Source organism: Lissotriton vulgaris, chromosome 4_1 (genome assembly GCF_964263255.1).
Source record: "Lissotriton vulgaris chromosome 4_1, aLisVul1.2, whole genome shotgun sequence".
NCBI classification, from domain to species: Eukaryota; Metazoa; Chordata; class Amphibia; order Caudata; family Salamandridae; genus Lissotriton; species Lissotriton vulgaris.
The window spans coordinates 1,109,462,937-1,109,489,959 of NC_141691.1; the positions used below are offsets into that span (position 1 = coordinate 1,109,462,937).

The window sequence follows — 27,023 nt, forward strand, 5'->3', positions numbered from 1 at the left end:
GTCAGACCAGTCACAGAGTTGGATTGACTCGAGTTGGATAGAGTCAGCTTTGGAGATGATAAGATCCAAGATAGAGCCTTTGTCGTGGGTGGGGCTGTTGCACATTTGTGTGAGGTCTAGGTCGATGAGGAAGTTTTTGAGACTATTGACTAAAGAGTTGTTGTGGTCGTTCCAATGAAGGTTGAAATCCCCAAGGAAAATCTGTGTATGTGGACGTCCAGTGTTCGTTGTGATCAGATCCATGAGGTGCTCAGTAAAGGTGAGGTTGTCTCCTGGAGGGTGGTAGAGAATATGCAGGGAGCAAACAGGGTTAGTTTCGCTGATGATATCAAGACAAAGGTATTCCCAGGAGGAGAATAAAGGTGAACTGGCTCTATTGACTGCAAGGTTGCTACGGTGAATACATGCAAGTCCACCCCCTGTTTTGCAAGCCCTGTCTAGCCTAATGATATGGTAGTTAGGGGGAACTAGAATGTCAATGAGCGGTGAGGAGGAGTCTGTTAACCAGGTTTCGGTGAGTATGATCAAGTCTAGGTCATGTGCGATGATGAGGTCTGCAATGTCTGAGGCATGCCTGGGGGCCGATCTGCAGTTCAGAAGAGTGCACTTAAGCCGAGGAGTGATAAGGGAGGAAGAGGGGTCAGGAGTGAGACTTTTTTTAGATTATCAACAACGATACCTCTATCGTTCTGTTTGGAGGATCTGAGGGGATTGAGAGGACTAGTACGGATAGGAAGATATGTGTGGGTCAAGGGTGCGATATCATATGAGTGTATGAGAGAGTGTATGTCGTACGCTGAGAAAGGGTTGGGGCTGCGAAGAGGGCGGGTGGTAGAGTTATGTGAGGGGATAGATGTCCAATAAGGAAGATTCTGTTTGCAGGGAGGAGGGGGTTGGGTGTGGCGCTTGTCGTGTAAAGAGGTTTTAGGGGGTAAAGGGTGCCTGGGTTGTTTAGAGAATAACTCTTTGAAGGAATGGAGATCATCTTTGATTTGAAGAAGAGTTGTCATTTAATCCTGGCAGGGATATTAGGGAATTTTTTACACATTTGGTGTTATGCCAAATATCAGGTCGAACTGTGATGGAATTCTTGTGGCAATGAAAGATCATTGGTTGCCCTGTCTCATCAGCTAGATGCTTGGTGTCTCTAGGGCTCATTCTCTTTTAACAGAGAATCAGACAGACAAGCATTCAATATGTAACTGCTTGGGACCAGCGAAATTAGCTTTGGAAACTCTGTGGAAGCACACATAACAACCCTGTCTAACAGATGGGCAATTAATAATGAATGTATTTGCAGCATCCTAGCAACTGAACGCTTGTTGCAGACCCTAAATGGTCAATATGAAGACTTTGAGAAGGGGAGAAGTTGACTCGTTTATCAGGCCTGCTTAGTATTGCCTATCCTCCTGGATACAAGACAATCAATGTGTTTACATAATGATGTGGAATGTGGAAGGTAATATGTGAAAACTGCTGGAGACCAAGATAGTATGGGGTTTGGCGCAGGTGAAATCGACATTGAAATTGTAAATCTAATGGAATAGGAATTACTTACAAACAAAAACTATATATAACAGGGAACTCATGCATGCAATACAGACCCATGAAACTTGAACTTTAACGTAAAGAAGCAGGAATATTACAGACCAGCACTGGGTAAGTTATCTCCCCTCTCCATGGTTTCGGTCCTGAAAATTAGAAATCAGATTAGAATGTTTAAAATGGTAACACATTAGTCACTACACATACAATGCTAATAAAGTGTCGGTCTCTTTGCATAAACTTAAATCATAATCAAAAACGTTAAAAATCGTATATTCACAATCAATTTACACAAAAATAAAGTTGAACATCTAAAACAAATAATGGCAAAGATACTTTGTTGACCTTTTATTTTTATTGCAAATCTACACACACTTCCTCCACTACAGTTGCATCAGCAAATCTCTGTTGTCAGATACACAAATATAAAAAAAAACATTATGTGGGTTCAAAGGAAAATATTCCCTTTATGGCGATTCAGTTGATCTTGGCCATAGCGAGGCACATATCCTTATGCAGGGGTGCTCTGGTACATGGGAGCCACCTCTAAACTCCATTTTAAAGGGATTTAATCAACAGTACCATGCTTTCTTCAAACTATATATGCGTTGTTGCTCCTATTCCTTGCTCAGGAATGCCAGTCCTTTTTCTGTAAAGTAGCCTAATGGAGTGCTGCCGATAAACAAGGTAAGCGGAGTAAGTGAATTAATAGACGGAGCAGAGAGAATACAGATTAGTAGGAACAGTGTCAACATAATGGAAACTATCTTACTCCAAGATCCTCGCTCTTCAATTCCCAAGATATGGGTGGATTTTATAGTGACATACAAAAGGAGGAAAATAGAAGCCTTGGGCAGCTACGGAGGCATGGCATAAAGGTATCTCAAAACTTCTTATGCAAACTGTGTTTCACCTCTAGTACAATACTAAGTACACAGTTCATGCAGAATGCTTGTCAGGTGGCCTACGCAGCCATCTTCCAAATCAGTAACATCTGTGGAGAATGCCAGTGATGCTGCCTTGGTTGCTGCTTAAGAGTGAGCAACACATAAATGCTTCTTAGAGTCGGCCAACTATTACCGAATAATCATTTAATCCTTTTATAAGGCACAGAATCCAGAGGCTTTCACCTACATAAAAAATACCTTTACCGCAACCCAGTGCTTGCCGATGCCAATAATAAAGAACCATTCATTATACGAGCTAATGGTTCAGACGTGCTGGTAGAATCCTTTTCAGAGGGTCACAGGGCAGACAGGGGCTACCGGGCCCAAACGTGGTTTCAGTCCTTTTACCTCTGATGTCCTTGGTCCGACATACTATGTATCCTGCTCAACTGGGCCAATTACCCCTTCTGCACTTGACCCTCAGTGTCAGATATGGTCGAGCAGTCAAGGCTCCCAAGAAGTGAAGGGGCAGGGCAGAAGAGTGTAGATATAGGTGAATGAACACGACTCATCACTCAAAGCACAAACAATAAATCAATGTCCAGTTAAATACTTGCATTTATAATAAAAACATGATGTTTATTTCTAATTCTATAAATGCAAAGGAATATGACATTCAGAGGCAACAACACAATCCCTTGAGTTTGGCACTCTAGTAGTTGTCAGGAAATTCCTGTTCCAACGTCCTTCATGTAACATGTTTGAGGTCATTCACTGGTGGCCACATCCAGGGAATTCCCACTATTAGTCCAACTCAAGAATTCCCCTTTAACTCTTAAGGATTTTGTCAAAAGTATCTGTGTTGCCACAGCACAGTTAGCAGCGAGTCCCATGGGGCCCAACATACCCACTCTTGCACCACAGAATAGTTCTGTGGTGCAGCGGGTGCCCTCTGCGTGAGCACCCGTGAGTCCTGTTCTACTCTGAGAAGTCAGGCTGTCAACGTCCACCTCAGCAGGACGTAGCGGCACAGGCTCGCTCTCCTAGACGGTGCCACTAGAGTTCTCTCAGTGGTCAAAGCAGCTCCCAGATCGTGAAGACACAGTAAGTCTCTTTCCTAGACGGTGCCTGCCGCTAGAGTTCTCTCAGTGTTCAAAGCAGCTCCCAGATCATGAAGGCACAGTAAGTCTCTTTCCTAGACGGTGCCTGCCGCTAGAGTTCTCTCAGTGTTCAAAGCAGCTCCCAGATCATGAAGGCACAGTAAGTTGTCTTTATCCAGCAGGGTGTTGAATCCTTTCTTCAGCTCCCAAATGGAGCCAAACAAGGGTGCAACATCATCCATGGCGATCTCAGGGGTCAGTCAGAGGCAGTTCCCTCGCAGAGTGGGTCCAACCTGCCAAATGTAGCCTCAGTATTTCCTTTAGATGGCAGTCCTAATCCTTCAGAAACGTTGGTACCGGCAGCCTCTCCTGACATTACAGGGTTGCTGCAGTACTAGACAGTACAGGTGCAGGCTCCACTGGCACAAGCGCCCCGCCAAGACTGTTACGAGTTTCAACACTTCTCACATTAGCAACTCAGTTGCTGGCCCTCTGCTATACGGGGTCCCTGCAGCGGTACAGGACCATCCAGTCCTGCACGGCACATCTCACAGCAGTCTCAACTGGAACACGGGGATGGGCGTCACGGAGCTGTCACTGCACACGTGCAATGACTGAATCTGTGCACAGCTAAATCCTCACACAGGAAGCCCTTACTCTAGGGCTCCCCCACTGGACCTCACTCCCTCCAACATTACTTTTTCTCACAGGGCACACTGGTTTTGGCAAGCAGACAGGCGCTGGTGCTCTAGGCTTTTGACTAAATAACCAAATGGGATGTGGCTCCGCACTCATATGTTTTCAGCTATACTTTTCAAAGTTTGTAATCTTTTCCAACGGTGTGGTTGGTGCTTTGTGTGAATCCCCCACTGAGCATTGGGGGTGTAATACTGATTCTGATGCGTGTTTCTTGGGTCCCAAGATTCACAATCACATAAGCACTCGAAGAGGCTCCATTCATTCAATTTTCAAAAAAAGTGTTCACATATTTTTTATGTACGGTTTTCCTTTATTTTTCATCAATGCGTCGTTATTAGATCATCATAACTTTCAAAATTAATTTCCAATCATTATGCCCGATGCATTTCGAGCTAACTGCTCTTCCTCAGGGGACTTTTTTATCTAAAAAAAATACATCAAATCATGTATAGGTACAAAACAAGTAATTACTTCTTTTTTTTGTGAAAAATCTTTATTGTCAGGAAGGCAAAATATATAGTCACAATAACACATTTAGATGTCAATATCATATCAACATTAGTTATCATCAAGAGAGACGGATATATCAAATCATATTCTGACATAGGGCATTTACTTTCCTATTCTGGACATGGATGAATTATGAGCAACTAATACGCACAGACTTTATCACATCTTCATACCATACCCATTTTTCATTCCGTGATCCGCCCACTTTCGGTACAGTTATCAGTTCCTGGCAAATTCAACTAACAGAAAAAAAGAAAAACAATAAAACCCAACTAAAGTCATCACTCGGTAGAGGGTTATTCCCGTTCATAGTCAGTTGTCAGCCATTGCACACGTTCAGCACGATATCAAAGGTAGTATCACACTCCCGCGCCACCCCAGCACAAACCAGTTCATTATGTATGCCCACCCTTCCTAATCCTCCTCCTCCTCTGAGTCCAAGTCCTCGTCTTCCGGTAAGGGTTCACACGGTTCTCCCCTGTATTTGTTCCAGGGCGTCCACACCTTATTCCACTTACGTGGGCAGGCCCGCAGCACGTACACCGCCCTTTCCTTCACCATGAGGAGGTCCATATTCCTGATCCATCCAGCTACCGTAGGTAATTCCGGGGCACCCCATTTTTGCGCAATGTCTCGCTTGGCCACTGTCACAGCCAACGTGACCCATAGCTGTCCATACCTGTCCAGGTTATTAGGGTCCCAAATGTTCAACAGGCACTTACGGGGTTCAGGCAGGATTGAGATTTCAATGGCCTGGGAGACTGTGCGCATAATTTGCTTCCAGATGTCTTGGACTAGAGGGCAATCCCATAATGTGTGGAGCAGAGTTCCCTCTTCCCCGCAGCCCCTGAGGCAGAAGGGGTGTGGCGTCCCCTCTGTATTCTATGAAGAAGTGTTCTGGTGTAATAAGTGCGGTGTAAAATCTTGAGTTGCACTAATCTGAACCTAGCCGAAATGCCTACTTCTCTTGGTGATGCAAGCGCCTCGTTCCACTCTGTATCATCCATTTCACCTAGTTCCCCAACCCATCTCTCTCTAAGTTTCTGTGTGGGGTCTGTCAGGTTGTTAATCAGTTTTTTATACGTGAGAGAGGTTGCCTTTTGTTCCATAAAGTCCGTCAGTAGTCTGTCCTCTAGTGGCGACGATACGGGAGTGTGGTGTCAGGTGGAATTGCTTGCAGTAGTGCGTGTCGGATCTGCACATACCTAAATGTTTCAGTGGAGCCCAAACCATATTGTTGGAGCTGTGAGAATGCAACCACCGTGCCTTTGTCCCAAAGGTCCCCCACCACGGAAATCCCTATGTGATCCCATTGCGCGAATCCCTTACAGGACCTTAGGTTTCCCAGCGTTCTTGTGTCCCACAATGGCGTCAACCTGGTGATTTTCCCCTTCCAGCCCAGCCGAGATTTTGCTGCATGCCATAATGCCGCCGTATGAAACGTCGGTCCGATTAGGTTCTTAACTTGTGAGAAGTTGTATAGCACCGAAAGCATGCCGTCCGTCCCCAGCTGCGACCAATCCGCCTTGTATGCGGGGTCTCCCCGCGGGACATGGATCCAGTGATTAATTATCTTAAGTTGGGACGCCCAATAATACAATTGGAGATTGGGCAACGCAATCCCCCCTTCATACCAGCTTTTCACTAATTTGTCATGCGCTATACGGGCTGGGCCGTTGCTCCACAGCAAGCTGGATACTAGTGCAGCGACTTGTTTGAAGTAACGCGGTGCCACCATATAAGGGGTATTTTCTAGCACATAGAGAAATCTGGGGAGAGCCATCATCTTATATAGCGCCGCTCGCCCAAGGAGGGTCAGCGGCAGAGTAGCCCAGTATTTAACATCTGCACGTAGGCGTGCCAGAGGTGGCATCAAGTTCGCGGCATAAAAGTCCGCGGCATCATTAGTGATGAAAATACCCAGGTATTTAAAGGAGGTGGTTGCTAACTTTAGGGGACATTCGTCCTGTAATAGTGGGACCGGGCCTTCAAGCACGTATATTATTGATTTGGACCAATTCAGGGTGTAACCTGACGCCTTTCCGTGCTCATCGCACAGAGTCAATAGGGCAGGGATTCCCTCGTTAGGATTAACCATGTAAATCAGCATATCATCTGCATATAGGGAGACTTTATCCTCCCACCCTTCCTCCCAGGTGATGCCCCGAAACAGTGGCGTTGCTCTGAGCAGGATGGCCAATGGCTCTAGTACCAATGCAAAGAGTAGGGGCGATAGCGGGCACCCTTGTCTAGTTCCGCGCCCCAGTGGGAACGTTGGTGAAATGTGACCATTCGCAACCACCTGTGCCACCGGTGATGTGTATAATAACCGTACCCATGCAAGATATTTCGGGCCGAAGCCCATTCGAGTAAGGACAGCAAACAGATACTCCCATTCCACCAGGTCGAAAGCCATTTTGGCGCCTAGGGATAAAATTACAGCTTGATCTGAAAGAAGATGTGCCCGTGCCAGCACCCCATGTACCCTCCGCAGATTCATTGCCGTGCTCCTGTATGGCATGAAACCCGATTGATCGGGGTGTATCAGGGTGTGTAGGTGCTGGGTCAGGCGACTGGCCAGGAGTTTCGCCAAGATCTTCGCTTCAACGTTGAGCAAGGAAATGGGTCGGTACGAGGTGCATGCAGTCGGCGGTTTGGCTGGTTTAGGAATGGCTACTATCGTGGCCGTGCGTTGGTCAAGAGGGAGTTCCGCCCTCTCCACACTTTCAGCATACATATCCAGCAGGGGTTTGGCCAACACGGAGGCTGTCGCTTTATACCATTCTACGGGTATCCCGTTGGGCCCTAGTGCTTTGCCGGATTGCAACGCCTGTATTGTCAATTGGATTTCGTCCTCCGTCAAGTCTGAGTCTAGTTCCTGCTGCGCTTCTTGTGAGAGCTCGGGGATAGCAATGTGTTCGAGCGATGCCATCGCCTCCCGTTCCGTGACGGTCCGCACCGGGGTGTATATCTCCTGATAGTGGCGTGCTAAGGTGCGTATTATTTGTTCAGGGTGTGTCTGTAGCTGGCCATCATGTGCGTAGAGTCTCTGTATCCCTCGGTTACTACCGCCCCGTTTGTCCAACCAAGCCAGCATCCTCCCAGCCTTGTCACCCACGTCATATATTCTGTGTGCGGTGTTTGCTAAATGCCCCTTAGTAATCATTGTGAGGTGAGCCTGGTGTTGGTGCTGTCGGAGGTGCAGCGTATGTGTGGTGTCAGGGGTGGGGTCCGACATGTGGGCGGTGTTCGCGGTGCGGAGTGCCAACTCTAATTTCGCGAGTTCACTTCTGGAGTCTCTTTTATGCCCTGTGATTGCCGCAATGGCTGCGCCGCGTAGGACTGTTTTGTACGCTTCCCAGAGCATCGAGGGCGAGGAAACCGTTCCTACATTTTCGTTAAAGTAGTGTGTTGTGGCCAATTTGAGTTTCTTTCTGATTCCACGGACCGTTAAATAGTTAGGGTATATCGGATACATTCTGGCGCGCTTCCTCTCTTTGGTAGTAAGGTGGAGGGACACTGGGGAGTGATCAGATATGCCTCTGGGCAGAATTTCTAGTTTGTCTATTGATCCCAATCCCATCCCTAAAAAGAAAAGTAATCAATACGCGAGAGGCTGTTATGTGTAGAGGAGTAATGTGTGTATTGAGTCGTCGTGGGGTTCAACTGACGCCAAACATCTGTGAGGCCTAGTGCGCTCAGAAAACCAGGAAGCGCGGCAGCCCTTCTCGGGCGGTCTCGTATGGGCAAGGTGTCCAGGAAGGGGTCCGTTATTGCATTGAAGTCCCCCCCAATGATCATATCACCCTCGGGGAGGTCAATGAGAAATTGCCCAAGCGCCGGCAGTGCTGTAGAGTGGAGCGCCGGGGGGATGTACACGGACACCACATTGAGGGGTCTCCCCTCCCACTGGCCAGATAGCGCAGCAAAACGACCCTGATCGTCCGTCTTGCGGCTTTCAACCATAAAGGATGAGTTCTTTTTAAGGAGTATCCCAGTGCCCCTGGAACCCGTAGTGAAATCCGCGTGTACTGCCATGGCATTCCCACGTCTGTCTAGTGCTTTGCATGTAGACCCTGCCAGGTGTGTTTCCTGAAGCATCACTGACTCAGGCCCATGGCGTTTGACGGTTTGCAGGACCAAACCTCTTTTAATTTTGTCCCCCAGTCCTCTAACGTTCCATCTAAGCAGTTTCAGGGGGGGTACCATTATCATCGCAGGGGCGCCCTCAGTGGGTGCATCTCGTTCCTGTCGGGCCATCAGGACTCGCGACCAGTGTTACTGATGTGTGGCAGTGTGGTGTAACGCTTATGCAATGACGTGTGCTGGGGTACCAGGAGTGTACGGCCTGCAGTAGGACCGTGTTCCACATGGAAGTAGTGATGACTAAGAACAATAACCGTAACATTACAACTTTTTCCCCCCCACCCCCTCCCTGCTCCCCTGCACCACGGACGAAGTCCCGCCCGCATCCCCAACTTGGCAGAGTGCTTAATCCCATCCCCATCTATCTTACTTGCCTGTGGGGTTGGTGAGTCCCCTACAGGCACCGGCCAATGCCCGCCCTACTCAGCTCCATCAGCTTCAAGGTCCCAAAGGCTGCAAGCGTGTTGTCCCTTACGCAGCACATTTAATCAAACTCTGACAGGCTGTCCTGAATCGAGTGGGTCCCTCTCAAGATCAGATTCTAGTCCTGCGGCGCCTTCCTCGTTTGTGGGGCTACTGGTCTGGTGTTCCGCTGGCCTTCCGTTGCGTTGGTTCTGGCGGTCCCTGTGCGGGCGCTGGGGTTGGCCCACCTGCCTCCATCCATCAAGCCATTCTCGTGCCACCTCCGGCGTATCAAAAAACCACGTTTTTCGTTCGGCCACAATCCGCAATTTGGCGGGGAAAAGCATCGAGTAAGGCAGGCCTCTGTCACGCAGCGTCTTTTTCACTTCAGTGAATGATTTCCGGCGCCGAGCCACCTCTGCCGTGTAGTCCGGAAAGAAGGCCAAAGTCGAGTTCTGAATTTTTACAGGTGGTGAGACCCTTGCCGCTTGCAGAATGGCGTCCCCGTCTCTAAAATTAAATAGTCTAGCTAGTACAGGCCGCGGTGTGGCTCCTGGCTTGGCCGCACCTCCAGGTACCCGGTGCGCCCTTTCAACAGAGAAAAAGTGCGACAAGCCTTTAGGTTGTAGCTTGGTTTTGATGAGGTCCTCGATGTACAAATCCATGGCACCTTTTCCCTCCGATTCCGGAAGGCCTAGGATGCGGACGTTGTTTCTCCGGGAGCGCCCTTCCTGATCGTCCAGCTTTTCCTGCGCCTGCTTAGTGACTTTCTCCATTCGTTCCATCGCTACTTGTAGGTCCGAGGTGTCCTCAATGAGCGATTTTGTAACTACCTCCATTTTCTTAAAGTCCGCCCTTAGCAGATTAACTTCGGAAGAAATGGTGCCCACCGTCGTTTGGACCTCGGTGAGGGTTTTCATAATGTCTTCCAAGGTGACCTTTTTAGTCCCGTCTGTGTCTGGAGCTGCGCCTGCGGAGTGGCGCCCGCCACCCTGAGAGTGTCCATGCAGGCTGTATGCAAATTTGTCGAGTTTCGCCTGTGTCGACGCACTTCTTGTACCTTTGCCTGCCATGGCGTCGTGCTTGTGAATGTATAGCCTGCTCTCGGCGGTAATTTCAGTGCCACGCGTCAATGGGCTGCATGGTCCCCCCGGTCGTCAGGCTGTGTGCAGTCGAGTGGGCGTCCCACTGGTTGCAAGAGCTCGGTCTTTCACTCACAGGGCCCAGGCGCGTCCCAGCCTGCGGCCGTGATGGTCAGCACGCCGGTTCCAGTGCTGTTTTCGTGCGGCCTACCGCGTGGTTACTCCGGCCCTCCGTGGTCACTTTAGTATGCCTTGCCCCGTTGCTTCGGTGTGTCGTCGGCGATTCCCTGGCAGGGATCACCCTGCGTTCGGTGTCAGATCCCTGTTGTGCAGCAGATTAGCAGCGCTATGGTGTAACTGACCGATCAGCCACGGTTCCTCTCAGTGGGTCGGACCCCACTATGGACGCCTCCTCAGGAAGTTCTCCCTGCGCCAGGATTCAAGGGCTCAGGCCCGTCTCCCCGTTAAGCTTGAGTGAGACTCTGATTTGTGGCGCTGCGGGAGGACGGCAGGGCCCCTGGCGCACTCTGTCTCACCCCGCAGCGCGAGCGTTGTGTCCGATCGTCTGCTCAACCCAATATGGCGCAGTCCGGGACCCAGGGCTATCTTCGCCTGCGTAGGTACTTGCTCTGTGTTCGGACGATTTATACAGCCAGTCCTGGATGCGGCAGCCCCTCTTGCCCTCACGGGGGTCTACGCCGGCTATGCGGAGCGCTGGAGCACTTCTCGTTTCGGAGTTTTGCAGGGGCCGGCTGGAGCCACCGCGCCCAAGCCGAGCAGGATGTACTTCCGCCCGGGCCCGCCAGTCACGCCAGGCCGGTGCGGCCAGGCAGTCACAGGCCCCAGCACGTCGCCGCAGAACGGAGCACTTCCCGGCATCCGATTTTCACTGGGATCGGATCAAACAGTGCCGCTCGGGTCCCCGAGCCGATGCCGCTTCTTCGGGCGGGCGATAATGCGGATAATTGTACGGATTTCAGCACGGGCCGCTATGCCTCAAGGAGCTCCCGCTTCAAGCTGCCGCCATGCTCGGCAGTTGGCCACGCCCCCCAGTAATTACTTCTTTAGTCCACGTCAGTTCACATTATTACCATGTAACCCGAATGCGTACATTGTGCATGTTCCTTCTTACTGTAGTATCAGTATACGTGTAACCTTATAGCCCTTGTCATCGTACCACTGACTTCGTGAAAATAACTATACGTGGCGTGCATTTAACTGCCTAGGTGATGTTGTGTTTCTCACGAGTGCTCAAAGACCAGATTAACACTGGTCGTTCACTAACCTGTGCGGTTCTTACAATGTCTTGTGCACGAAACTGTGGAGACAAACATTAAACACCACTTTACCATCGAGTATACAATACTCAGGTCAGATTACGTGAAGCTCATCAAATTTTAGCCGGTATTTCTAATGTATCCGTCCCTTACCATGTGCGCGTGAAAAACCCCCGACATCTCAATCTTTCTAAGTTTGTTTTGGCGTGCGGCGCTCTATCTTTTTTCGTCTTTATGTGTTCTGTTGTCCGATCACGTGGTGAGAGGACCACATAGACACTGTAAAAACAGACTCTACCCATAATGTGTATGACTAAGCATGTATGTTATGTCGATGTAGGCTGTGTCGTGGCCACGATACTATGCCAGATTTACATGCGTCTGATATACAACTATATATGCAGGTATATTAACGTGACCGATCTGAGAATAAGTCGGTTCTAGTGATACATGATGCAACCTTTGCCCTATGGATATCACGTGGTGTACTAGGGGAAACAGGAACATGGCATTAAGAAAAAATACTGTACAAGTCACTGAATTGTGTAAACAAACATCATTAATATACAACGTTGAATGATGTGCGCGATAGTGTGGAAAGAACTAACTAATTACCCACGTATTTACATAACGTCTCATATTACAGAAAACACCTGAGTTCCATTCGTTCATTTAACCCTTTCGGGTGCAGGGTGCACAAAAAGTTCATCCAGAATGTTTCCCTTCTTAATAAATGATTATTATTGTCTCTTCCTGGCTGAATAGTCACCATTTCCAATATGCAGAATTTTAATTGGGAAGGATTGTGTTTAGCTTCATTGAAATGTGTTGCCACAGTGGATTTGAGGTTTTTCAACATTATATTGCTTTTATGCTCATTTCATTAGTAGTCATTCTGTATTTGGATATGTTGATCACTAGGGTTTCTGACTCCTCGTATTTTGAGCCACAGTTTCTACTGGGGTTTGTTTTTTTCCCCCTCTGAGTTCTGCTAGGAGTCCAGTGCCTCTCTCTAAAAAAGAGGATGAAGCAGATGAAGAAAGGTCAATCCCTGTGCCAGATGTGGTTGGTGTTACTTTTTCTGCAGTGTTTGACTGTTTACCTCCTAGGGCTAGCCGTGGTCTCCTGTTGTCAAACGGTGCCCATCTCTGTTGTGAATCGTCAGAAGATTTCATTGTTTGGTTTCTGTTGCCTCCTTCTAGCGTAAATATCTGCCCATGTGTATACCTCTCCGAGGCGGTAGTCAGTAGTGTCCCTTTTGAATTTTCTGAGCTTCCGATCATTAATTTCTTTTGTATATTCCTCCACTTTTTTGTTTGTATCGGCTAATATTTGGTCCCATTCATCCTTTGTTGCCATTTTGTTAAGATCATCTTTCAAAAGGTTTATTTCTTTCGTTAGGTCATCTATCAATTTAGCTAATTCCTCTACTATTAGCAATATTAAGTCTAATGAACATTTGTTTAATATTGCGAACCATCTCTCAGTGAATCTCGCATTATTCTTGCACAAAGTCGATTTCAATGATATCCTTAGTCCACGTGGAATCCGTTGCGTTTTGTGGTATTTTATTAATGTGCTTGCGTGCAATTTTGGATTAATGATCTTCTTTGACATGTACAGTAGTTTGCTTCCTTTGATCCTGTACCTGGACATATTTCCTCAGATTCCTCTATCAACGAGTATATTCTGTTGGTATCAGCTTCATTAAAAGCAAGAATTTCAGCTCTTTGTTCTGTTGTGTGTGCTATTTCGTCAAATTGCATTTTGCACCTGAGCAGGTGGTTTTGGTTTCCCTGGGTGATACCCTCTCACCCAGCAGGGAGCCTAAGAGGCCTTTGCACGCAGTCCTTGTCACAAGCATAAGTGATTTAAAGTCTGAGTCTTTGAGGTTTTATGTTAGAGTTCTGCTTCTGTTGAACTGTACATTTCTCTTTTTCTTCTTGATTTCTGAAAGGATGTCTGTCACAGCAGGCAAGACTCTGAAGCTGACTGACCCACAAGACAATTCATGGCAGTGACCAAAGCTCACACCTGGATGTAAGCCACGGTGATATGTGCATCAAACGTTTTCTCTCAGCCCATCTCTATATTATTCCTCTCTCAGCCTCATCTCCTGTAATCTATCATTGAATAAAAGAGCAGCATTTTGAAGTGTAAAGGGAGTCTCATTTCCTCCAGTGCGTGCCTACATCCAGTTCATAGGATTACAGCAATACACAAATTTATCGAGGGACATTACTCTCCTCTTCATACCTTCATCAGGCAGCCTTGGGCTTCCCAAAAGGGAACACAGGATCATCTATGTAATATACCATTGCAGGCACACTTACTCATTGTACATTTACAGCACATTTACTGTCCAGCCCGGTTACTTGCATGCATTGTACCATTACAAGTACACATATATTCGCTCACACATTTAGTATGTGCACACTGTTTAGAACTGAAGGTTTTCTATACTGTACCAAGGTGTGCTATTTACAAACACCCACTTTGCCAGCACACACACTCCCCATATGTGCGCTGCACACACTCCCCCCCTTTCTTTATTGCACTTCACATAAATACACATACACCCAGTACGTTTCCATTGTGCATGCATCTTTCATGTAATATATTGCTTGCAGGCATACATACACAACACATGCCCTAATCCCACATGTACTATACGGTACTGCTCTAGTCCTGTACCTTTCTCAGGAGCACATACATCCAGCACAGTCACTACTCAAAAGCTTCTCAGTACTGTACAGCTAGCTGATTTATGCCAAGGGTGGGTTGAGCACAGAGCAGCTGAACTTTCAAAAAGGTGAGTGAGCTTATAGGCCTCACTTTAGTGACACTGGATAAAAAGGTACTGTTCACTACTGCTGATTACTACATGGTATGTTGCCACCACTGTGCTGGTGTTACTTAACTGCTGGCGAGGGAGGTAGCCTTACACCACTATTAGTGTAGTGTTTTGGGCACCTCCTTCCAGTCCAACAAGACCGCAATCTGTGAGACAGGCCAATGACATGGTGCACATGCATGATCAGTGTTTAACTATGACAAAATTAAACCTGCTTTAGGGATCTAGACAGCAGCACATTTAGGCACTCAAAACAAGGAGTACACATCTCTTAACATGCAAGATCTTATGTCCAAAGCCTTCACTATACACAAAGAGGCTCAGATGGTGAAAAAGTGAAAACCTACTACGGCTGAATGCTCTCACTGCATGGAAAATGAAATATGCAATTGCTAAGAAAGCCCTTCCCACAATATTTGCAAATTGAAGGGACTGACTTCTCAATCAATACATTAATCAGGATTTATAAAGTGTGGCTAATCACCCAAAAGTCCTGAAGGCTTACACGAACAGCCAGGCCTTGAGGGCCAGTCAGGATTCCGGAGGTGAGTTGATGGGCCAGAGGTGAATGGGGAGGCTGTTCCAGGCTGCGATGTGGGATAAGGAGCGTCCTCCACTTCTGCTTCGGTAGATGAGGGGAGTATGGGCAAGTAAAAGGGAGGCAGAGCAAAATCTTTCACAGCTGGTGGAAATTCAGGCGGTGGTTAATGTAGGTAGGTCATTGGTTTTGTAGAACCTTATGTGCATGGATCAGCAGCTTCAATTGGCATCTCTTCTGTACGGGGAGCCAGTGGAGTTGCCTGAGGAGTGGTGTGATGTGGGATCATCGGGGAGGGCCGAAGAGTCTGGCTGCAGCGCTCTTTATGGTCTGAAGTCTCTGAAGGAGGTGTGCTGCGATTTTTATGTTGCATGTGCAGAGTGACAAAGCAGGAGGAGGAGACTGCGTTGATAGCTGAATTCATAGTGAACGTATCCATGAGAATTCCGTGGTTTCTAGCACGGTTGGAGGGAACTGGTGCTTGTCCTAGGTCTGATGACCACCAGGAGTCATTCCATGTGTTGCTGCTGTTGCCAACAATCTGTACTTTCGTCTTGTCTGTGTTCAGCTCCAGGCAGTTCTTCATCCAGTCTGCAAAGGTTTGTCATGCATCTGTAGAAGTTGGTTCTGGTGGTGTTGGGGTCGTCGGTGAGTGAGACGAAGGGTTAGATGTTGTCTGGGGAGGAAATTATATTGAGGCCATCGGATCAGACAAAGTTGGCTAGCGAGGTCATCTACGCTTTGAAGAGCGTGGTGCTGTGGGATGAGCTCTGTGGGACACTACAGGCGATCTCCTTAGTTTCAGAGGTGAAACGTGGGAGGGGGAACCTCTGGGTTCTTCCGGTGAGGAAGTAAGTGATCCATCTGAGCACGTCCCCTTGGATGCAGATGTGGTGGTATCTTTTGATCAGCGTGTGGTAGGATACAGTATCGAAGGCTACAGAGAGGTCGAGAAGTATCAAAGCTGCTGTTTCTACCCAGTCAAGGAGTGTTCGGATGTCGTTGGTGGCCCAGTTCATGTTGGTTTCGGCACTTTGATTGCATCGGAAGTAAAAGACACACAGATGATGGACGGAATGCAGAGCTAATCAAACATTCACCCCGAGTCAAGAGATCTGGGTTAAATCCATTGGCCTTTAGCTCAACATGCCACCCCAGTTTAGACCCAGCCATATGCAAATTAGTCTTGACCCTGTGCCTCATGGGAACAGTCCAGTCCAAACTGCCAAGACAGGTCCTCCCTGGACCGGAATCGAGCATCCTGGGACCAGTTTCAGGGCAACCCCACTCATCAGCCAGGCTAGGTTGAATCCAGTAGCACAGTGAGCCTGGGACCCACATCGGGGCATCCCCGGCGCACTTAGGGCGAGAATGTAAAAGACACACAGATGATGAACAGAATGCAGAGCTAATCACACATTCACCCCCAGTCAAGAGATCTGGGTAAATCCATTGTTCTTTTGCTCACTATGCCACCCGAGTTTGGTAGGGTATGCACAGACGCGGGTCCCTTGCTCACTTTGTCACTGGATTCAAGCTAGCCTGGCTGATGAGGTGTGTTACCCTGAAACCGGTCCCAGGATGCTTGTTTACGGTCCAGGCAAGACCTGGCCTGGCAGTTCGGTCTGGATTGTTCCCATGAGGTAAAGGGTCAAAACTGATATGCATATGGCTGGGTCTGAACTGGGGTGGCAAAGTGAGTTAAAGAACGATGATGAATTCAGATCTGGGTCTGGGGGTGAGTGTCAGAAAACTTTCAGCACTCCATCCATCATCTCCTTGTGTGTGATTGCTGTGAAAGACGGATTTGGAGGTGTCGAGTAGCTGGTTCTGCTCCAGGTGTGTTATGTGTTGATTGTTGATGATCTTTTTCCAGTACCTTCTCTGGGAATGTGAGCAGGGAGATTTTCTGGTAGTTTTTGAGTTCGCTGGGGTCGGAGGGGTTTTTGAGTAGTGGTCTGACTTTGGCATGTCTCTAGACATCTGAAAATGCTGGGGTGATGATAGAGGTGTCGAGTGGGGTGGCGTCTTCCTGGCCAATCCTTTGGTTTCCGAGGTTGAAGATGTGGTGCGGGCATGGGTCTGTGGGAGCTCCTGAGTGGATGGATTTAATGGTGGAGTTGGCGTCTGAGGTGGAGAGGATGATCAGCAAGAGGAGAGGTTTGTATCAGTTAAGGTGGTGACATATCTGTTGAAGAAGTCTGTAGGTGTGCGATGGGGTTTGATGTTTCTGTACGGTATACAGTGGCAATCTTGTCATGGAAGAAGTGGGCAAGGATATTGCAAAAATCCTGTGAGGGTGTGATGTTTTTGTTGGCAGTCGGGTTGGAGAATTCCTTAACTATTTTGAAATGCTCCTTGGTATCGTTGGCGCTGGTTTTGATGCATGCATTCAAGGGCTGTCTTCTTTGCTGATCTTAACAGGCGGTGGCAGAGGTTCAGAGACGTCTTGAAGGCTGCCCTGTCGAAGGTGTCCTTGCTGGTGCGCAATCGCGGCTCCAGCTGTTTGCTGTCTTGTTTCACTGTTCTGAATTCTTGGGTGTGCAAGCTGGCCTTTTTGGAGGTTTTTCTCTGGCCTGTTGCTCTTGATGGGAACAATACTGTCTGCACAATTGGTGATCCAGGAGTTGAAGTTTTTTCACAACTGCTTTTGGTGTATTTCATTCGCTGGCCAAAATGGCAATCTAGTCATTTGTCGTAAATGTTGTAGAAAAATGGGCTGCCTGAAGCAAAGATGACCTAATTTTGCTTGGAAGCCAACATTTTTCTCCCATGGGCAGTGGTGCAGTTGTAACAAGTGTGGACTGGTTACGATGGTCACATACACACAAGACACTGCCTGAGAGGTGTAGACAGGTTACAGATTGGGATGGAAGCTCTGCAACAGCTAGATTACTTGAATAATATCTGAAGTTTAAAAGGAGGCGAAGGAAATCTGTGGTGTAACAAAGGCTGAAGCAAAAATATACTCTCAAGCACAAATGAAAACAAACTATGTGGTCGTAGTAAGTCTTTGGTTAAGAAGGTTAAATCCAGCCATTGTGCACTAATTAAACAAGCACTGGCAATGCCAATTAGTCGTATCTTCATGAGCTATAGGCTTCGCCAATGGTTTTAAACCATGCAGCACAGCATCCCCAATGCACTGCAGCATGAATAATAAAAGAAAAAAAAGGAGCTATGACATGGTGGCTGCATCATTTTGTAGGCGCGCGCACCAAACACGCATACACTTCTAAATGGCACAAACGTTATTTTTAAATTACCAAATTGGATCAGTAATTAAAATAAGTAAGCATTGCAAAAGAGGTTTTATTCTATTAAAGCACAGGTATGGGGAGAGCACCACAGAGAGCGCAGGTGGGGGATCCACACAAAGGAAACATGGGGAACAGCAAAAAAGAAACATGGGGAAGCATCACAGAGAATGCCAGGTTGTGGGGGTGGGCAGCACGTAGGGAATGGCTGGAGGAAAGAACACTGGCGGAGTAGATGGTGGGGAGCAACACGTAGGGAGGGTGGAGGGAAGTAGCATGTAGGGAAGGGATGTGAAAGAAACAATGGTTAGTGAGAGCTGTATGGAGCAGGCCTAGAGAAGCACACAAGCAAAAAAGTGACACAACAGAGAAGTAATCAAGGGGGAGTACAACATTTAGATAGCACGGGAGAAGCACATAAGGAACAGAAAGCAGCATAGGTGCGGTTAGGGGAGAGAAATACATAAGGGAGATTGGTGGAAACAAATGCACTTTCATTGAGTGCTTAACCCAATGAAACAGCAGCAAAGTGTAGAAGCACACAAGTAATGTGTCAATGCTCCAAGGGAGAGACAAACAGAAGAGGAAGGAAAGCCCACAACAATTTTCGAATAAAAAGCAAGTAAATGAGAGTGACAATAAAGCCAGTCAATGGTAAACCATGGGTGGGCTCTAAGCACACTGTAAACAGACATTACTTCTTTCTGCCAATGACATAGCTGTCTGATAGTGTATACCTAATAAGATTAAAAAGACATCACCAAAAGCTGGGCACTGTCTGGCAGGCAAGACCTAAAAACTGTTAACTATAAACAGCCAACCAACAATTACAGAGGCACATGATACATAGAAGGGGGTACCACAAGTAAGTTACATTAAAATCACTAGTCTTTCCTCGAGTCCCCAATTAAGGTAACATCCACCTAGTAGTAGGAGAGGAAAGAGATGGACATTTATTTAAAACAAAAACAAATAAATACACAAAAATAGGACTTAACAATTCAACACAGGGCACTTTTAGCAAAAACTGATAACATGAAATCCATGACTATGTAAGACAGTTAAAAATAAAAATGCAAATAATATATGCATATACAAGCACACATGCCTTACCATTTGGTGTGTCATACGCCATAGTCTCTACATTCACCAACACAGAATTCTCAAATGGCTTATCATACTGTTGATAAAAGATAAAATAAACTTATTAAACATAAAGCATAGACCTTAATTGTATTAATTTGTATAGCACAATACACCAGTATAAATGTAGGAAGTGTTTTTTTGTATCACTCTGGGATGCTTCAAAATTCGGAACACAATTCCCCTCCCTTAGCCAAATCAACATATGGTCTCATACGGTCTTTAATAGGATATTCCCCTGTATCCGGAAGTATTATACTTGTCAAATGTATTCTTCGACACAGACTGTTTCCTAGTAAGATTTGTGTTATGTATGTTTTGTCACCTTATAGATCATGTACATTTAATTGTTGCATAGTTTTTATTTTTTATTTGGTTTTATTTATTGAATTTTCATAATAGAACAACCATAAAGTTCATCAGCATTTACACATAGTAACAGAGCACAGATTGATGATTTGATTCATTCCAATAAAAACCTAGTGGTAAAATTCAGTGTTTTGATTGCAATAACAGATCTCGAGCAGTACATGGAATGGCATCAGTCCGCAACCATAGTCATCAAATAGGAAGTTAACGGACCCCATATCTCACGTGGCCTAGACACACTTGGTAATTCTTCAGCATAGCAGGTGACTTAATCCCGACCCATATCTTTCATCCAATGCTTATGCTTTGGTGTGGGTCTGCAACCCAAATGAATGGAGATTCTTCGTTTTGCCAATAATAAAGCTATAGACACCAATTTCCAATTAATAACTTTGAACTTTGTACTTTGCAAGTATGTTTATTAGGGAATGTCACAATCTATCAGCGTTCCCACCATTTTTGTCAATGTGTGTGTGACTTGTATCCAGAACTCAAAAATCTTTGGACAGGCCCATGACAAATTTTGGAAATCTGCGTTTTGTGCACCACATCATATACAGTATGCAGAATCTCTTAAACCATATTTATAAAGCTGTGCAGGTGTACAATACATTTGATGCAAATATTTAAAATGAATAATTCTAAGGTTCCCATTTGCAGTCAGCTGCCCTGTCAATTTGCAACATGTTCTCCATTCATCCTCCGTCAGTGGCTCAGATAGAACAGCATTCCATTTCTCCGGTGGACCTACCCAACGCTTACTGCATCTATTTGTGAAACCTTATATGAACGAGTGATAAGTTTGGACCTTGTTTGCGCCGTGTATATTAGCTGCAGCGCTCCTGAGGTGGGCGGCTCCTCAGGAAAGCATGGGTATAGTGCACGTAATGCTGCGTGTAATCGGCTGTATATGAACATCAGCATTGCACAGCCCCCCTACAAACTGCGAGACTCTGATAAATTTCCCTTCATGAAATATATCTCCTATTGTGTGTATTCCTGCTTCATGTAGGACCTTAAGCACCAGACTCACTCGTTACAGAGAGTCCAGTATGGTCCAAAAGTGGCATAGCTGGAGCGTATAGAGGGACCCTTTGCGCCCTCTTCCCAAGCTCCTTCCATGTGTTGACGTGCATTGCACCGTATCTATTTCTCCCTTTTCAAATATAGTGCTAGTGTTTACAATCAGGGCTTTAACTGGTATTGGATGAACAGCACCAGTTTCTACAGCAACATGCGAGATGAAGGCTGGCGCCTGCTGCCAATAGTAGGCGTAATGTGCCTGAGCACAAAGATAGTATAATTGTAAATCTGGAGCTGTGAACCCAACCATTTCATATGGAAGTGTTAACACCTCCCACTTCACTCTTTGGTTTTTACTCCCCCCATACAAGCATGATTAGGGAAGTGTGAAGTGTAGTGAAGAAATGCGTTGTTAACCGAATGGGGTTATTCATGAATAAATATAAAAACTTCGGAAGTACGTCATCTTGGTTAGCGCTATTCTGTCTGCAAACTATAATGGTAATGCTATCCATCGGTACACTTGCTCTTCTATCCGTGTGATTGCCCTTCCATAATTGGTTTGTATAACCACCTGTGGATCCTTATGGATCCAGATTCCCAGGTACTTTACCGGGTCGGTGCTCCATTCTAATGGATACGCAAGTTCTATTCGCGGTGTGCTCTCAGTTAATGGTATTACAACGGACTTATTCCAGTTAATTCCGAGCCGTGAGTGTCATTCAAATCGGATATATTCCCTGATCAGTTGCACCAGATATACTGAAGGGTCACGTACATATAGGACCATATCATCTGCATACATGGATACTGCAAGGAGCCGCTGGTAAAAGCACAACGCAGTCTACGCATATCTCTGCCGTAATATGCGTGCCAACGGTTCCAGTACTACTGCAAATAATAATTGCGATAATGGGCAGTCTTGCCGTGTGCCACGCAGAAGCTGGAAAGCATCAGACGTCTGCCCATTAATACGCACTCTCGCTACAGGATCAGTGTATAATAGCTTGACCCAATTTGTGTATACGTAGGGCACTTACATGCGATGCAGGACAGCAAACATATATTTCCAGGAGATAAGAGTCAGACGCCTTAGCGGCGTCTAGCAAAACCACCACTGCAGGCAATGTTGGCTCTAAAATATGTAGTACTGCAAATAGGGTATGTAGGTTGTGGGACATGGATCGAGTAGGGACAAATCCCGATTGGTCAGGGAGCCCTATTGTAGGGCGCAACAAACGCAGTCTGGTGGCTAGCATTTTTGCCAAAATCTTTACATCTGTGTTCATAAGCGGAAGAGGCCTGTATGATTCGCAACTATCCAGAGCCTTTCCAGGCTTCAACAGTGCTATGATCAACGCTTCCCGAAGCGTGTCCGGAAGGCGCTGTACCTCATACCCCTCTAAGTACATCTCATGGAGATAGGGTATCAGCAAGTCAGTATATTCTTTATAAAATTCTGCTGGTAAGCCGTCCGTGCCCGTTGCTTTCCCGCTAGGCAACGCTGAGATGGCATCCCGAATTTCATCTATCGTAATTTGATGCATTAAAAAATCCTTCTGCCCACGTGATAACCATATTCATGCTATATCTTCTAGGTGCTGTGCAATTCTCTCCTGCTGCTGTTTGCCTGCTTGCGTACATAGTTTGGTAGTATTGCACAAATGAGCTGAGTATCCCTGGCGTGTCATAATGGATAGTGTTATCTTCTGCAATCGCTTTTACGATCCGGGTTTTGGCCCAAGGCTCATCAATTCTATTGTCTAATAGTTTCCCAGGTCTTCCCCCTTCCCCATAGTATCTGGCAGTCCAGCAGATCAGCTGTCTCATTATAATCAGTGACCTTTGTTCTAATGCTAACCAGCATTGCCCTGTCAGGTGTGGTTTCATATTCCCTTTCAAGTTGCCCCAATTCCTGCTCAAGCCGCTTCATGGTCCCACGTAACGATTTGAGCACTCCTGCTCGTAATCCCATACATACTCAGCATATTGTTACCTTAAACGCTTTCCATAGAGTTCCCATACTCTGTACTGACATTACGTTATTGACAAAATAGTCTGTTATGACCTCTCTTACTCCTTCACGGAATACCTGGTCAAGTAACGAGGAGGATTGTAATCGCCATTGAAATTGTGGAGGTGTGTGTAGGTATAGTCATATTGAGCAAAACTGGAGAGTGGTCCAACAAAGTTCTAGGCAAATGTTTGTCGTTAGTGGTCCAGGTATTCACACCACTTGTGGCCAGCCAAAAATCAAGGCGCGACCACGATTGATGAGCATAAGAATGGCATGTGCCTTCCTGCAGCCCAGGGTGCCTCAATCTCCAGATATCTAGCAGTTTCGAATCTCTCATACCATCCCTGACAGACAGTGCAGCTTTTTTAACTGTGAATTCTGCAGAGGACCTACGGTCAACTTCACGTATTAATACAATGTTAAAATTACCCCCACAAATAACTGCTGCCGGAGGCAATTTATGTACCTTAACCCATAGCGTCTCATAAAAAACAGGTTCGATATTTACAATAATCATCAACGTACAACATTGTTTACCCGGCACCAAGATATAGCATACTTGTTGATCTTGGTCTACATGTGAAATTTCAAAGGGTACAGTTATTTTTATTAATCATCATAACACCTCTTGCATAAGAGGAAGCTAACCGCACCCCAGCCCATCTAGTTGCCACTGCTGCCGCTGTATGCTTAGTGAGATGAGTCTCCTGCAACAGTGCCACCTAAATATTATGCCGATTTAAATAGGCCAACACTTGCCGAGTTTTCTTCGGACTATTGAGACCTCCGACATTCCATGTCACCCATGTTATTATGTCACCGTTAGTACCGGTCATTGCTGTCCTCATTTCGGGTTTCAGGTTGTTGATGTGTACCGTTTAACTTTGTATGTAGCATTATCACCAATGGCATCCTGTGCTTCATGCTGTTACACCTAGAACATACCCCAACCAAAGCCCCTCCCACTTTAGCATCCCAAATATGCGAAGGATTCCCAAACGAACTAAAAGAACTGGTATTAACCATCAGATCCAAAGATTGCCTTACCATAAGGCCGGCAAGAGCAAATTACAAAAGTGCCATAAAAGAAGCCAAGCGAAGGTGGGAAGATGAAAAGTGGGCCTCACTAAAAAACTGCACTAGGGGACAGAGATATGAGGACGTTCTGGGGTCTTGCTAGGATGGAAGAGAAGAGGGTTCTGTCTCCCCTGCAGGCTGGGTTCAGGGAAAAACTGTCGACCCTGGACCAGGTACTGAGATTACAACTACTGTACTGGAAGATCGTAAGCATGCAGGGGGGCAGCCTCTTCTTGATCTTTGTAGATATAAGATCTGCATTCGATTTAGTACCCAGGGAGAAATTATGGCTAGTACTGGGAGAGATGGGGGTCCCTGAATATTTAATCAGACTTTTTAAACGCTAACAAGAATGCAATTATGCACAAGTTAGGTATGGCAAGGATGGCAATCTTACAGCACCTATACCCATTAATCGTGTCGTATGCCAGGGGTGCGTGCTCAGGCCAACCTTATTTAGCCTCTATATCAATGGCTTGATTGTCGCCCTGTTAGCAGAAAAAGATCTCGATGCACCTAAGTTAGCCTCCCGCAGAATTTCGCCAATGATGTTTGCAGATGACACCCTATTGTTTGCCAAATCGCCCATGGGAATACAAAGGGTTTTGGACAAATTTGAGAGGTTCTGTAGAGATAGGGGCTTAGAAATAAACGTACAGAAAACAAAATTTATGGCATTCAACTGTCCAAAAAGCACACGCCCCAACCCGTCCCTTAATGGCAAACCCCTTGAGAGAGTGTCATCCTTTGTGTATTTAGGCATTACAATTTCCGAATCCATTGAATGGGGGCCGCACATCACCAAATCCACGCTAAAACTAGCACAATCTTCAGGGGGCATTTTGAGGGTTTTTAACAACTCTAGCAAAAGAATCATTAGCCCAGCAATCGAAATCTACAGGACGCAGGCGAGAGGTGGGGCTTTATATGGTGCAGAGCTTTGGGGTCATCTAAACCTGAAGAAGCTAACGCAGGTGGAAAACCAATACTGAAGACAACTATTTAGACTGCCACATAGTACCCCGCTGGTCCCTCTATGCCTCGACACAGGCATAACACCAATAGCTGAAGTAGCATGCGTTAAACCTATAATGAATTGGCGCCGCCTGTGGTGAACACCCGAACTTACATCGTATAGGGAGGAATTATTAGAAGTTCTTAGGGCACGAGGCGCTGCAAAGATCCCATGGCTCGCACATATCAAATCTTTATTAATCAGTATGGGTCTAGGGGATTGCTGGTCTGATCCTGAGTCAGCCTGTCTGCTAATATCTAAGGACCACGAGAAGGCACATTACAAAGAGAACAGACTGACTCAATTACACACCCTTACTAGAACTGGGAAACTTTCTTCTGGGTTGCTGGAAATCAAAGATATTCCTTGTTTCGAGCCGGCAATTGATCTCATAAATCCACCAGCAGCTAAGAAGCTCTATTTACAATATAGATATGAGGTGCTTTCAGTCCGCTGTTTTACATTTAAGTGGAGAGACCAACATATGACCCACTGTCCGGCTTGCGAGCACCCTGAAGAAACTGAGCTCCATGTCTTTTTCAGCTGCCCAGGTTACAAGAGAGCAAGGAAGCGTTGGTTGATCCAGATGTGCAAGAATCTGGGCAATAGGTGCTGCCTCGAAGTTTTTAGGATACTGAAAACCGATTCGAGTATCCCAATAGTATTCTCGGTTGCAGGTTTCTTGTTCGCAATGTGGTGCACCAGAAGGGTCTATTTGAGCTCTAGAAATGAAGTACAGACAGTCCTGTCCTGAAGTAGTAACGCCAGTTGAATTAACTTTCTAGTTGACTTGCATGTCTGTAAAGTTTTTTATCTAATAACTCTTGTTTTTATATTTGTCTCTTTTAGCTAATTTATATATTTATTGCACAGCGCACTTTCCACAAATGTTCCTTAAAGTCACGCCTACCCAAAGACTCAAGGTATTGTCTAATGTGAAATTATGTGTATAACTATCATGGGTTTTACTCTTTTTTCTTTTTTTTTTCTTAACTAGGATTGTCAGCATGTTGCATTTTATTTCTTTTTTGTCATGTACATGTTTGCTGTGTGCTGTACTTTCTAGGTCACTTTGACCGAAATAAAGTCTTTTTTGAACTTTAAAAGAACATACGCATGCAACCGCATGCCTCGCTGGAAGCAACACCACCTTGTGTGGTGTCCAACCATAACCTGTAACCAAGGTGGGGTGTACCCTCTTGGGGGGGTCGCCAGTAGCCGCCGACCCCCTCGTTGCAACAAGGGGGGGGGGGGGGGGTTAACGGTCGAGCATACATATTAACCCCCCCCACCCAATCCAGCAGTATCTGAAGGCACCGGAGAGCAAATGAGCTCAAAGTCCCTGTACATTGTTAGAACCCAGATGCAATACCAGAGTTCACAGAGCAAATACACAAACCTCATTATCATATGTACAGTGTAAGTATCACCGCACTGATGCCTATAACATTCTTAGTAAAGCAAGAGCAGTATCTTCATAGATCAGAAACAGCAATGTCCGCTATCTAAAATCATATATGCATCAGCCCCCTATTTGCCATTGCGTTCAGATATCCTGCTCCATGTAGTACTTGTGATCAGTCTTCAATGTCTGCGTCATGCTTGACCTGCAGTCGTGGCACCTCCCCACATGCCAAGACAACATCATTGTACCAAAATTTATATGCAATGTGACAACACAACAGTGCAATACCCATACCACATGCTCCATATACTGCAACTTAGATTAAGCACCAGAATTTCAGGAGCCAAGCATATTAAACAGTAAGGATTGTCAACAATACCCATCTTTGCAACCATCGCCAAGTATTACCACAGTTAACAGCTTCAACGCACTGTGTACGGTGCGTGCTTAATCTTCATTGTCTGCATCTTTGCCGGCAGCTCTCGAGCACTCTTGTGGTTCCACCTGTCGCACAAACTGCATAGCGTCTTTTGTTGATGTAAAAAGCTTGGCTTTGGCCTTATGCTGTATCCGGAGCCACGCCGAGTACATCATGGCATATGGCATATTGCATTTTCAGTGTTTGCAGCTTTTTTTTTTACTGGATGAAATTCACATCTCGTTTGTTGTACCGCCGT

At 46.2% G+C, this 27,023-nt stretch overlaps 1 protein-coding gene across 2 annotated transcripts in view; it reads right to left on the minus strand.

Annotated features, from left to right (window-relative positions):
• LOC147722941 (uncharacterized) overlaps nucleotides 1-27,023 on the minus strand; it is a 796,795-nt gene that overhangs the window by 645,648 nt on the left and 124,124 nt on the right. For both annotated transcript variants that reach the window (XM_086965340.1, XM_086965341.1), the window contains exons 3-4: nucleotides 19,411-19,477; nucleotides 1,651-1,691 (exon numbers count right to left, since the gene is read on the minus strand). In XM_086965340.1, coding sequence (XP_086821466.1) covers nucleotides 1,651-1,691; nucleotides 19,411-19,477 — 108 coding nt within the window. The remainder of the gene's footprint in view (nucleotides 1-1,650; nucleotides 1,692-19,410; nucleotides 19,478-27,023) is intronic.